The 13,227-nt window shown below is 40.7% G+C and overlaps 1 protein-coding gene across 5 annotated transcripts in view; it reads left to right on the forward strand.

Moving 5' to 3' along the window:
* Positions 1-13,227, forward strand: part of LOC149321483 (protein tyrosine phosphatase domain-containing protein 1-like) — a 36,236-nt gene that overhangs the window by 18,128 nt on the left and 4,881 nt on the right. For 3 of the 5 annotated variants that reach the window (XM_089523039.1, XM_089523033.1, XM_089523044.1), the window contains exons 3-7: positions 4,945-5,116; positions 6,206-6,286; positions 6,479-6,597; positions 7,390-7,527; positions 8,788-9,941. In XM_089523039.1, the coding sequence (XP_089379165.1) occupies positions 4,945-5,116; positions 6,206-6,286; positions 6,479-6,597; positions 7,390-7,527; positions 8,788-9,941 (1,664 nt within the window). Of the gene's footprint in view, positions 1-4,363; positions 4,593-4,944; positions 5,117-6,205; positions 6,287-6,478; positions 6,598-7,389; positions 7,528-8,787; positions 9,942-13,227 lie in introns of those variants that run through there. The other 2 variants (XM_089523052.1, XM_089523042.1) reach the window with 2 other exon arrangements.

Below are 13,227 nucleotides of genomic sequence, written 5' to 3' on the forward strand. Positions count from 1 at the left end.
CACTTTACTTGTGCTGAAATTTGAGTGTTCTAGGCTCCAGTCCATTACAACTGAGCCTGGGAGAAAGTTCTGTTGAACTTAATACATATTAATCCTGAATAGACATCATAAGATTTTACCTTGAACTTGTCTACTTTAGTCATGAAAAATCAGTGTACAAAAGGAAATAACATTGTTCAAATTAAAACAGTTTTCTTTAAGCAAATTCAATATTTAACTTAACGGATGTATGAATTTTACACATAAAAAGGTTTAGGAGGAGTAGGAGGGATCAGAGCCTCCAAGTCTCCCCCCCCCCCAACCTCGAGCAACTCTCAGACCCCAGTCCCATCCCATTAGAGAACCACTGATCTAGAGGACTGGTGATAATACTATCCTATCTCACTTGCTTAAAGAAATAATCTAGAGGACTGGAGATAATACTATCCTATCTCACTTGCTTAAAGAAATAATCCTGATTTGAAAGGTATCTCAAACAATAAATTAATGGTTTGCAGGCTGGGTGTCATTGCAGGCTGTGGCTTGATCAAACAGGTGTGTCCTATTAAGTACAGAGAGAAAGAGGGCCCACCACAATATGACATTTATAGCCCCAGGTCTGGGGTCTTCACATGTCCCTTGCCAACTTGGGAGGATTGCAGTTCTGTGCCATGCCCCCCATACTTTTTTGCGATGTAAAAAAATGTTTTTCTCTGACCCTCACCCCACCCCACCCCCACAAACACAGGAGAAATGTCACTATGTTTTTGGGCATCTGGCCTGTGTTTACCTGTTTTCACAGTTCAGGGCAAGGATTTTTTTTCAGCCAGGCAGTGATCAAAAATACCTTCCTTGGTCAAAAGATATGGTGAAATTGACCCCTGGTATGTCCTTGAGTGTAAATGAGTTTTTGAATCACAAATTAAACAACTACCAAGAAAATAAATAAATAAGGAGGCTGTAAGATTTGAAGGGCTGCAGTGGTGTGTGTGGAAGTTGCCATGCTTTACTTACCCTTGATTTAGAGCAGGGGTAGGCAACCTTTTTGAGCCGGGGGCCAGGTTGCTGTCCCTCAGACAACTCGGGGGGGGGGGCCAAAGCCGGGGGTGGTGGAGCTTCCACCCTCTGGGGGTGGGCCACACACCGGGGGTGGAGCTTCCACCCTCTGGGGCGGAGCCCCACGCCAGGGGCGGAGCTTCCTCCAAAGCCCTGCGGGGAGGAGGAGGCATGTGCCCGCCCTCTCCTCCTTGGTCCCTTTCTGGCCAAACACCCCCAACCTGCATTCCAAAACACACACAACAGCACATTTGTGCATTTCACATGGCTTTACTTAACGTGGCCTCTTGCATATTTCAGAGGCTTATTCCATAACCAAACCCCTTGGGTTTAACACTTAGCATGGTTTAACATGGCTATGCATATTGAACATGTCAAGGTGGTTTCACCATTCTTGCACCAAGTGTACTTCTCAGAAGTGTGTACTTGATCAAGGGACTTTGGTTTTTCTTCACTGCACATGAGTTTGTAAAAATCACAGCAATTTACATTGGCCTTGCCTCAGAGGCTTTCTGATATCAGTATCACCATTAAAGAACCAAAAACACACAGAAAAGGCACTTTGGAAAGTCACACTCTCTTGGCTTCTGAAACAGTGCGTCCATGCCTCTCAAGCTGACTCATATCATCATCATCATCACCATCACACTATCACTGTCAAAACAAGGGAGACGTGTTAGCATTAAAAGCACCCAAAACACACTTTGGAAGGTGACACTCTCTTGGCTTAAGAAACAGTTCCTGCATGCATCTCAAGCTGACTCGTATCATCATCATCATCATCATCATCATCATCATCATCACACTATCACTGTCAAAACAAGGGAGACTTGTTAGCATTAAAAGCACCCAAAACATACTTTGGAAGGTGACACTCTCTCGGCTTAAGAAACAGTGCCTGCATGCCTCTCAAGCTGACTCGTATCATCATCATCATCATCATCACCATCACCACACTATCACTGTCAAAGCAAGGGAGACTTGTTAGCATTAAAAGCACCCAAAACACACTTTGGAAGGTGACACTCTCTCGGCTTAAGAAACAGTGCCTGCATGCCTCTCAAGCTGATTCATATCATCATCATCATCATCATCATCATCATCACACTATCACTGTCAAAGCAAGGGAGACTTGTTAGCATTAAAAGCACCCAAAATAAAAATTTAAAAAACCTTGAGGCCTCTGGCCACTCACCACCTCTTCCTTCCTCCTCTTCCTCCTCCTCCTTCTTCTGCTCCCCCCTCCTCCTCTTCCTTCTCCTCTTCCTCCTCTTCCTTCTTCTCTTCCCCCTCCTCCTCTTCCTCCACCTCCTCCCCCTTCTGCTCCCCCCTCCTCCTCTTCCTTCTCCTCCTCTTTTCCTCCTCCCCCCTCCTCTTCCTTCTTCTCTTCCCTACTCCTCTTCCTCCTCCTCCTCCCCCCTCCTCCATGCGTCGCGCAGCCTGGGGGCGGGGCGGAGGAGGCAGAGGAGAAGGAGGTGGGCGGCGCGGGCCTGCGCAGGGAGGTGGGGAGGGCGGCACGAGCCCGTGCAGGGAGGCGGGGAGGGTGGCGTGGGCCCGCGTGGGGAGGTGGCATGGGCGGCGCGGGCCTGTGTGGGGAGGGCGGCGTGGGGCTTCCCCCTTTGCCTCCTCTTCCCCAGGCCGCGCGGCCCTCCTCTTCCTCCTCCACGCGGTGGAAGAGGAGGAGGGCCGTGCGGCCTGGGGCAGAGGAGGAGGAGGCGGCGGCAGGACCGGGCTGGGGACGGTCCTGCCGCCTCTGTGGGCCGCATCCGGCCCGCAGGCCGGGGGTTGCCGACCCCTGGTATAAGATCTCAGTTATTGATACCCTAGCCCTCTTCCTGCTCCCAGTTGAGCTAAAGTAATTTCCCCATTGAATATAATAAGTGGGCCCCTTGTTTGGACCCCTTGCAGCTTAGGCAACAATTGAATGACTGTAGATACAGATACTGCACTCTTAATGGTGTTGCAAGCTATACAGTTATGGTATACATTAAGATGGATGTGGTAATCTTCCCGTTGAATTTGTAATGTAGTGGAATAAAATAAACATTGTTTGACTATCAGTAAAACTACAACTTACCTTGTTCTAAGCCTTCTCGAACCTTGTGTGTACACATGAACAAAGACATTTTGGTGCTTGTTACACAAAATCCAAAAGGTAATCAAACTGTAAATAATAAGCTTGACCATATCCTCTCCTTTAATAGTACTCTATATTGAAATGTAACAGAACAATTTTTGCTTCACCCTGTCTAATACCTGCACCAAGCTTTCCTGAATTGCAACCATTCCAGAGTGGGGTTGAAAGTAATTATGCCTGCCCTGAAAGTTAAAGGAAGAAGCTGTTTCAAATTTTGTTACAAATATATCTACTTTGACAGTAGACATATCAATAATTTTGTTTGGTAGCTCTGGTCTAACAGCAGAGTTTTTTCATGTGTTTTTGTTTGCTTGCTGGGACTACAGAATGTAGAAGTCACTGTGGAGATGAAGTAAACAGATATGTAAATCCCTGTTTGGATTACTGAATTATTCTTATGGTAATAAGAGTTCCCTTTGTTTTTCTGTTCAAATGAGGACTAATTTCCACACCACTGCATCTTTCTGTTCCACTTTTGAAGTCATAGCTATACATTTTCTTAATAGCTTTCATCAAGGCATAGGATAAGATTTTTACAGAAGAATTGTGCCATTTGTTGCTGTTGATATCATGGAAGTGAATGACTGACTGAAAACTTTTCTACTTTAAAAAGCCTTTTTATGCTAGTATGAAACACAAACTGCATGATAGCTTACCCTGTTTAGAAAATGAGACTGTGACATCATTTTCCATAGAAAAAATTATTTTCCCTTTTTACCATTTTAAAACTTCTGTATATTTCTGATTTTCTTCTTTACAGTCCTGCAGTAGATTTTATTGTCCCTCTTGGCACCTTGGTTGAGAGGTTTTTTATGGCATTAGTTTCAGAGTGTGCTTTAAAGGAACTGCCTCTGGTTCAAGATGTTAAAGTCATTGCTTTGGATTCCATAAAACCTGTTTTTTCATATGAAATTATATTGAAACTATTTCGGAATTCCTGATTCATTTGGGAATTATCTGCTTCAAGTGATTCTAATCCTGTGTGGAACAGTTTGTCCCACACAGAATCAATGTATATAGAATTTCGCTGCCACCAGTGAGTTCATTGTTGGTTTCCATAGAGATAGGGCAGCCTATCGTGAACAGCCATTAGATCATACAGAAGGATGCATGTCTCTTTTGTAAGTTCAGTACTGAGCAAGTCAGATGCCTCATTCAGTTTGACATCCCACCGCATATCTAAGCTGCTGCAAGTAGTGGGTGATCATGCAAGGTTCACCCAGGAAGCGCTTGGCAGTAAATATTTTCAGCAACTTTTTTCAGGGCCGGAGACATTCTTCCTCTGATCCTCTTCTCCGCATACTTCAGAGGCGACGAAGCTCAGTTGTAGAGGTCCTCTCAACTTCTACCCACAGAGTTATGGTGGCTGTTTCCTCTGTAAACCCAGAGGAGTTAAATGCTGCTTTCCATGACAGAAAAAGTAAAGTATTGGCAATTTCCTTTATATGACTCATATTTGGACTTTTGTTGTTCTGTGTGAATGTATCTATTGTCTTTTTGTTATAACTAAGCAAAGGTGAATGTTTGAGTTTTGGTGTTTCACTTTATGTCATAATAAAAGTTCAATGTAATATTTTTCAAGCATTTCTGTTGGGTACCTTTGTGACTGTCACTATGTGAAGAAAAAGGATCCAGTATTTGACTATGACATTTATTTTATTAGAGAGATGCTACAGAAAACAATTTTTGTTCTGATGATCTTGGTGATTTTTTAAAAAGATTGCCAATAATTGTTTTGCACATATCGTTTTCTTTTGAATTATGTGTTGCAGGAAGGTCTAGGCGTCCTACGGCAAAATACACAAAAGTTGGAGAGCGTCTTCGCCATGTCATTCCTGGTCCTATGCAGTGTTCCATGGCATGCGGTGGACGGGCTTGCAAATATGAAAACCCAGCTCGGTGGAGTGACCAGGAACAGGCTATTAAAGGGCTTTATTCTTCCTGGTATTTGCTTCTTCTAGACTTCTTTTTAAAAATGCATTTAGATATCTAAAGCTGTACTGTTTTGCACCTGGGATTAATTCTCTGGATAGATAGGAGGAGTAGCCCACACGAAACACTGGGTCTTCCCACCCTCCTTGATACAGCTGCCCAGGCAGAAATCCAAACTACTACTCAGTAAATAAGCTTTAGGTCAGATTGTATGTGTGTATGTGCCTTCAAGTTGCCTGTTGACATATGGTGAGCCCATGAATATTGTAAGGTATTTTTAAGCAAGGACTACTCAGAGGTGGTTTTGCTAGTTCCTTCCTCTGAAATATAGCCTTACAGCATCTGGTATTTCCTGGTGGTCTCCCACCCAAGTACTAATTGGAGGCTGACCTTGCTTAGCTTCCAAGATCAGATAGGATCTTGTGCCTTTAGGTATTTAGGCCTTACTTTCAGGGGGGAATAACCAATTTCATACAGGTTTAGGTTCAGTATTTTTCATACATGCAGAACAGCTAAATGTAGTGTGAATAACAAGTAGCAGTATCCATGAACTATATAAATGTAATGTGGAAGGTTCTAGGTCATGGGTTCATACTTAAAATGCAAAACATTGTTTGTTGGATCTAGACTGAGTCCCACATATTTCAATAGGATTTCAGTCTCAATTAACTTGTCTCATTGATTTCAGAGGAACTTACTTTCAGAAAACTCAGGCTGGATCCATCCTACTGGCTACAGTTCAGTAGTACATGGCTTTACTTATAGAAACATCCAACCAAAAGCCTAAATGGTATAAGCCATTTTATAAAGCTGTTAAAAGAACACTTTAATGGAATGTATATTTATTTTGTATGATAGATATAGAAGTGTATGCATATCCTGTGTTACGCACATTCTAAATATCACAAGCTCTTGGCACCCTAATGGCATTTTGTTATGTAAAGTGTTCCAGTTGCATAGGAATAAAAGGAATTTAATGGTTTTGAAAGCACATAGTTATTTAAATTGTCATGGTTCATTAGCTAGAAAATTATTTATGAAAACCAACTATAAAATATTTTAACCCCTAACTTTTCACTTCTTCTTACCCCAACCTCTCAGGATTACAGATAACATATTAGCCATGTCTCGACCCTCAACAGAACTTATTGAAAAGTATAATATTATTGAGCAGTTCCAAAGGTAAAATGACTATATTGTTAATAAATTACTATAGTTTTTTAATGGCTGCAAAGCTAGTCTTTTGTTCCTTTCCTGCTTTTGTCTGGATTGTTTGTAACATTTTATTTGGAGTTAAGAGGGAACAGTGAGGTGGAGGGTGACTATGAATGCATGCATAGTTCAGTAAAGCTCCTTTTTTTCCCTTTGCCTAAGATGTGGCATAAAAACAGTAATTAACCTCCAGCGTCCTGGGGAACATGCTAGCTGTGGGAATCCACTAGAACAAGAAAGCGGTTTCACCTACCTTCCTGAGGCTTTCATGGAGGCGGGAAGTAAGTTTGTTCCTGCTGTTGTTGCTTGTAATTATAAAGCATGGTGCTGCAGGCTGTTTCTGCCACCTACATCCTAGGTTAAAAGCAGCTAGTTCAGCAGTGTTTGCTAAAGGAAACAACTTGTAGCTAATGAGAATTAAAGCATGTACAGGTTTTGTGTGGAAACATGGTAGTAAATGTTATAAACTTCAGTGAAACTGATTGCTGTAAATGAGTAGCAATATTTGATAGTAACTCTGGAACTGTCATAGCAATATTCATGTAAAATGTTGACATGCTGATAAGATAGTACAAATAAATGTATGTAGATTTCATTGCCTTTTGCTTCCTCCCAAGCCCCACAAACAAATATCCACTTTTATTTATTATTTTATTTTGGTGAGACTATCTATTGTTTGAGAAAGATGCCATTGAATTAGAGATGTTATTTCTTAGACAGAAGGTTACATTGTTCCTAAGTGTTTTGTATGTGTGTGTTGGGGGTGCACACATGTGTGTCCATGTGTGCACAAACACATGCACACACAGAAAAACTCACTTTGTTTTGTCATAGGTCTTGTATATCAGGATTTATGGGAAATATCTTGTCTAATTTACATGTGGCATTTTAGAGTTCACACAAAGAAATTCTGAAACACGGGAAACAAAACTCTTGTTCTTAAATCTGATCAGATTTCTTTTTATTACAAATCTTATTTTTGTAATATAACAAAATATTTTTGTTATATGAATACATGACATTATCTAGGATCTTCCAATAATGATAATGCTATTGTTCTTTTTTTTTTTTAGTTTACTTTTATAACTTTGGATGGAAGGACTATGGAGTGGCTTCTCTCACTACTATCCTTGATATGGTAAAAGTGATGACTTTTGCCTTACAGGAAGGGAGAGTAGCTATTCATTGTCATGCAGGACTAGGCAGAACAGGTAAAAATACTCAGTTTCAAGATCAATGAGAATCTTTTTCTCTGCAATGCAAAATTGTCCACACAGTCTATGAATTGTATTAGATTGTTTGATTCATATGTATGATGCATATGTGTAATGTGTATTCTGATACAAAGCAAGCACAAAACACTCATTGTTAACTGCTGCATGCGTGTTTTTGCAGTGTGCTTCCAAGTCATTTTTGACTTATGGTGACACTAACACAAACCTATCAAAGGATTTTCTTGGCATGTTTATTCAGAGGGGGTTTGTCATTGCCATTCTTTGAAGCTGAGAGAGTTGACTTACCCAAGGACACCCAGTGAATTTTTATGCTTGAGAAGGGAATTGAACCCTTATCTCTAGTCATAGTCCAACGCTCAAACTACTGCACCATACTGGCTCTCTGCATGCCTACATTTATTTTCCAATGTTCTTTTCATGTGCCACACAACTCCCAAAATGTTCTTTGAGTTTAGTTAGCAGGTTGAGGACTTGGTATGAGAGCTTTTGTAAAGTGAAAAATGTCTTGGGGGGGAACAGAAAATATAGCTAGAGATACTTGTCGAATTACCAAATCTTGTATTCCTTTTCAATTCTGCTCTGCTTCCCATGCACATATTTAAATAAACAACAAAAAAACCCAGAACACCTGTAGAGGTGCAGTTGTTTCCAAAAGTATTACTTAAGGCATGGGAGCATTCATCTAACTTTTTTAAAAAAATGATAAACATAAGTGTGACTCTCCCCACCTCTCTGTTGATATCACTGTTACCATTTTTATATCTTTTGGTTCATTACTATTGTTTGGCACTATGAGAAAAGATCACCATGTTTCTACAGTGATGTCATTTCTTGAGCAAGTAATAATCTAATTGCTTCAAAATATTTTCTCATTTTATTTTTTCTTTAAAAAAAACCCTTTTGCTGTTGTTGCCTCCTTAAAACAACTTTGTTCTGGCTTTTGAATACTGTTATTTTAAAATTAAAATTATTTTGCTCTTAAAGTTACTGTGGCCATGTTTTTATGGAAAAAAATTAATTAATCTTTGTATAAATAAATATTTGTATTAAAATATGATTACATACGGTAATCTTATACAGTTTACATAATTACATAATGATTACACAATCTGATACAGATTTCCTCAGTTTATGATTTTGGCTGTGATTAGAAATAAAGAGAGAGAGAAGATTTACCATTGTTTTCGTTTCGTTTTCTCTTAACGAGTTCATCCATTTTTTTCTTTTACTTTTCAGGAGTTTTAATAGCTTGTTACTTAGTTTTTGCAACGAGAATGACTGCAGACCAAGCAATTCTTTTTGTCAGGGCAAAAAGGCCTAATTCTATTCAAACTAGGGGGCAGTTGCTATGTGTAAGGGAGTTTTCACAGTTTTTAATTCCACTAAGAAATGTGTTTGCATCCTGTGAACCCAAAGTACATGCAGTGACTCTTTCCCAGTACCTGATCCGGCAGCGGCATTTACTCCATGGTTATGAAAGCAGAAATCTCAAACATGTGCCAAAGCTTATTCATCTGGTTTGCAAACTCCTCTTGGATTTGGCTGAAAACCGACAGATGATAGAACAGGAACTAGTAGATCTACCAGATCTCTCAGCTGAAATTGAGGAGACTGTTTCACAATTATCTTCTGCACAGCTTGAAAAAGAGTTAATTAGGCAAGACAGTAGTGCTTCAGAGCCATTCTCCCTCTCAGGATCAAATCCTCTCAATACCAATGACCATGAATGTGATTCTCTTTGGAGGAGGAGGAACGTTGATTATCTTCAGCCTCTTAGACATTCACAAAGGCGCATGAGCTACAGTGACTCAGATTTAAGAAGAGCTGTGTTTGTCTCTGAGCAAGGAGAGACCCCCTGGTCAGTGCCTGTACAAGTGCCACACCGCAACAAGGAAAACCTGCAGAACAGTGATGACAACAATCAGGCTAATGCGGTTGAGTTAAACCAAGAACTCTTAATTCGTAGCACCTTTACTTTCTCAAGTCAGGGTAAATTTAATCTAGATAGAAAACGTAATTCTTCAGCTTGCCATAAAGTCAGATTTCCCAAAGAAGTTCAGCGTAGTAAAACCTATTCTTCAGGCCTTGCATGTCTTCAGAATGAAGAAAAGGAGGAAGAAGAGGATGAGGATGAACTAAAAGCATTAAACTATAATTGTTCAAGAACAACTGATTTTTATAGTAAAAGAATGTGGTCCTCTGAGGACTCTGATTCCTCTAAAGCAGAGCATGACATCCATAATAATAGAGAGCCCTCTGAAATCCCCCATATTATTGTGCAGTCAGAACTGACTCCGGATGGACGACGAGCTTTGGCAGCCAAAGCCCTTGCAGATATAAATGAATTTATGGAAGCCGAAATAGTGAAGCAAAAAGTGGAAATATGGCAGGTATTTTCATTAACTTCATGTACTTAAAGTAAAAACTTCTGGGAAATTAAAATGCCTATGCCAACTTTACTTTCAGGGTGTGTCAGGTATTCTTTTGGATACTGAGGTAAAAAGAGGCATTTCTCCCATAGTATTCCATGTCTGTTGATTCTACTGACTCTACAAGTGTGCTATAAATTAGAAAAATAGATAGGGAGAAGACTGGACACAGGAGTGATTACTGTGCCATGTTCAAAGACTTCAGTAACAAGAAGCTAAGTCCACTATCCATGTTGTATGTTTTCCATATGGTTATGACATGCAAGAGTACTGGCTGTGCAAATAAGTTCTAATCTTGGACCTATAAAATATGAGTATACACTATTATGTCACTTTTAGTAGCAGCAGTGAATATTTCATTAACCTGCTATAGCTTCCCCTTTGATGGTTCTTCCAATCTTAGAAAAGATAATATGGGCCCAGTACAGACCACCCCAAGAGGGCGGTCTGCCGGTGCCTAGTTTTCTGATGGTGGAAAATGCAGCGGACAAACCGCGTGGTTTCCCACCAGCGGAAAAAGAACCCGCAAAAAGCAGGGTTTTTTTCTGCCACAGTAGCGGCGTAACAAGTGAGCCACTGGCGTACTCATTACGTAAGTGCCACGCAGTGCCATGCGGATGCCGCACGGCACTTATGTAACGATGGCGTCACCCATCTCTACAGGGCGCCGCCATTTTGATGCCCTTGTCACGTGCTAGGGTTGAGGCATGTGTGGTCGGAGCACCCTTGGCCAACCCCTAGCACGTGATGAGGGCGCTCCATAGGCCCATCTGTACTGGGCCTTGGACAACATTGGCTTATTTCAACCCATGGTCTAGAAGCTTCCTTCTGTTTATCAATAAGCACATAGGCCTGACACAAGCAATTATAATCTTTTTTTACTATTCTTTATGGATATAAACTATGCATCCACGAGGTTCATGAAAAGTGTTTCAGGCCCTCCTGTAGCCTAACACTAAAATTGGCATAACATTCTCAACAGGAACATTGAAAAAATTAATACAGCTCAATCCAAGAGCAGAATTACACATGGCAAGATCCCTAATTTTACATTTGCCTGAAATATTAAAGTGAGAGTGGAGCATGTATAAGGGAGCATTAATTTGGAAAGGGTGGAAATTAACTGTTTTGTACTTGCCAGTTCTCTCATGCAAAAATCCAAGGCATACTCTGGATGGCAGAGTGCCATTGGCTGACTGCCCAGATAGCCCTCCCACTTTGCATGAAGCACCTTAGGCAGCCAGAGGCTGTGTGGTTGAATTCTTGCCCAAGTGCCTTACCCTTCAGGTTAATAGGGTCTCCTAAGAATTCATTGGCTGAAGGGCTCTCAAATCTTAGAACTGTCCTGAACACAGACATGTTTAATTTCTTTGCTGCCCATCAGGGCCCAGAAATTAGAAAATCTCCCTTGTTGAGGGAGTATTTTCTGAGTGGAATCTGTTGATAAGGATTAAGAATTCCATGTCTATTGATTCTCTCAACATATGGTTTCTGTTCCTTTATCCCCTTTCTCTTGGTAGCCACCAATTTGGGAAGAGTCTCTCTTCCAAGCATTATCCTCCTTGTGATCATAATAATGTGGCTAAAAATGATGGAGACCCCTCTCTCACATTCCCAGTGTGTTTCCACTTTCCCCAGTGTGTGTGTGTGTGTGTGTGTGTGTAATATCTAGAAATGGGAGAACCTGTTTTACACACATTTTTTGTTTGCTGCCCTCAAGTTAACCTTGACTCATGGCGATCCTGTAGATGAGACATCTCCAAGAGTCCCTGTCCTCCAATTCCTTGCCAAAATCCTGCAAGCCTTGCCTATAACCCCTTGATCAAGTCTATCTTTCTGGTCTGTCATCTTCTGCTCTTCTACCCTCTACCTTTCCTAGCATTATTGTTTTTTCTAGTGATCTGTGCCTTCTCATTATGGAGCCAAAATATGGTAGTCTCAACATGATCATCTTAGCTTCCAAACTGTTCAGGAGCCCATTTGTTTGTCCTCTTGGCTCTCCATGGTATCCTAAGTACTCTTCTGCATCACCACATTTCGAAGGAGCTGATTTTCTTTCTGTCTGCTTCCTACCCTGTCCAGCTCTTGCATCCATACATGGTAATTGGGAATTCAATGGCCTGAACGATTCTGGCTTTACTGCTAAGTTGTATGTCTTTGCTTTTCAGTATCTTTTCCAGTTCTTTCATAGCTGCCCTTTCTATTCCTTTTCTTCTTATTTCTTGACTACATTCTCCATTCTGGTCAGTATTTGATTCTAGATATGGGAATTATTTAACTATTTCAATTTCCTAGTTGTCTCAATTGAATGTGTGTATTCCTTCTGTGGTCGTTATTTTTGTTTTCTTTGTGTTCAACATCAGAGATGCCTTCACACTTTCATCTTTGAACTTCCTTATTAACTGTTCCAGTTCCTTTATGTCTTCTGCTAATAGTATTGTGTCATCTGCATATCTTAGGTTGTTAATGTTGCTTCCTCCTATCTTAACGCCTCCTTTTTCTGATTCAAATTCATCTTATGATGTTTCCAGCATATAAATTAAACAAATAAGGTAATAGGATGCAGCTTTGCCTGACCCCTTTAGCTATTGGGAACCACTCTGTTTCTCCAAATTCTGTTCTGACAGTGGCCTACTGTCCTATGGGCTCTCCTGTAATTTATAATTCTGATTGCATAAGCCTCTAAATTACCAAGGACTTCACAATTTCCCCTTCCCATGTATAGATGACAGGAGGTAGGGGCATGGAGAGTACAGGACAACAGGTATGTCTCTGCTCTCTTCTTCTGTTTGGGATTTCCCAGGGACAAGGGAATAATTTCCTAGAGCACAGCCCTGCAGGAAGACAGAGCAAGGGTTCACTGTTATCCTGCAGCAGATAATCATAGCATAAACTTAGATTGCTTTAATGCTTTGGAGATTCCAGATACCACAGAGCATTTACTTAGGTCTGTTTCATCATTTTGCCAACATCTTTACTGGAAGAAAGATACTTAAAAATCCCTTATGTATAGCATAACTGTCCTTGCCAATCAGGCATTGTTGAAATAGTTCACCATGTTCTGGTATACTGTTTGTATTATAAGGATGTCAATTTTATGTTTATAGATCCAGTTTTGAAAACATTTCCAGGCAAACCTTTCATATTCCTCTAAAGAATCTGTTCTTAAGGTTGCACAATTCTGTATGTCAGCATTGTCCATCAGGAGCAAGCTGGTCGAACTCCATCATTGTTCATCCTAATTCTA

The sequence above is a fragment of the Sceloporus occidentalis genome, unplaced genomic scaffold (genome assembly GCF_023333645.1).
Source record: "Sceloporus occidentalis isolate IW3139 unplaced genomic scaffold, rSceOcc1.0.p SCAF_1, whole genome shotgun sequence".
Taxonomy (NCBI): Eukaryota; Metazoa; Chordata; class Lepidosauria; order Squamata; family Phrynosomatidae; genus Sceloporus; species Sceloporus occidentalis.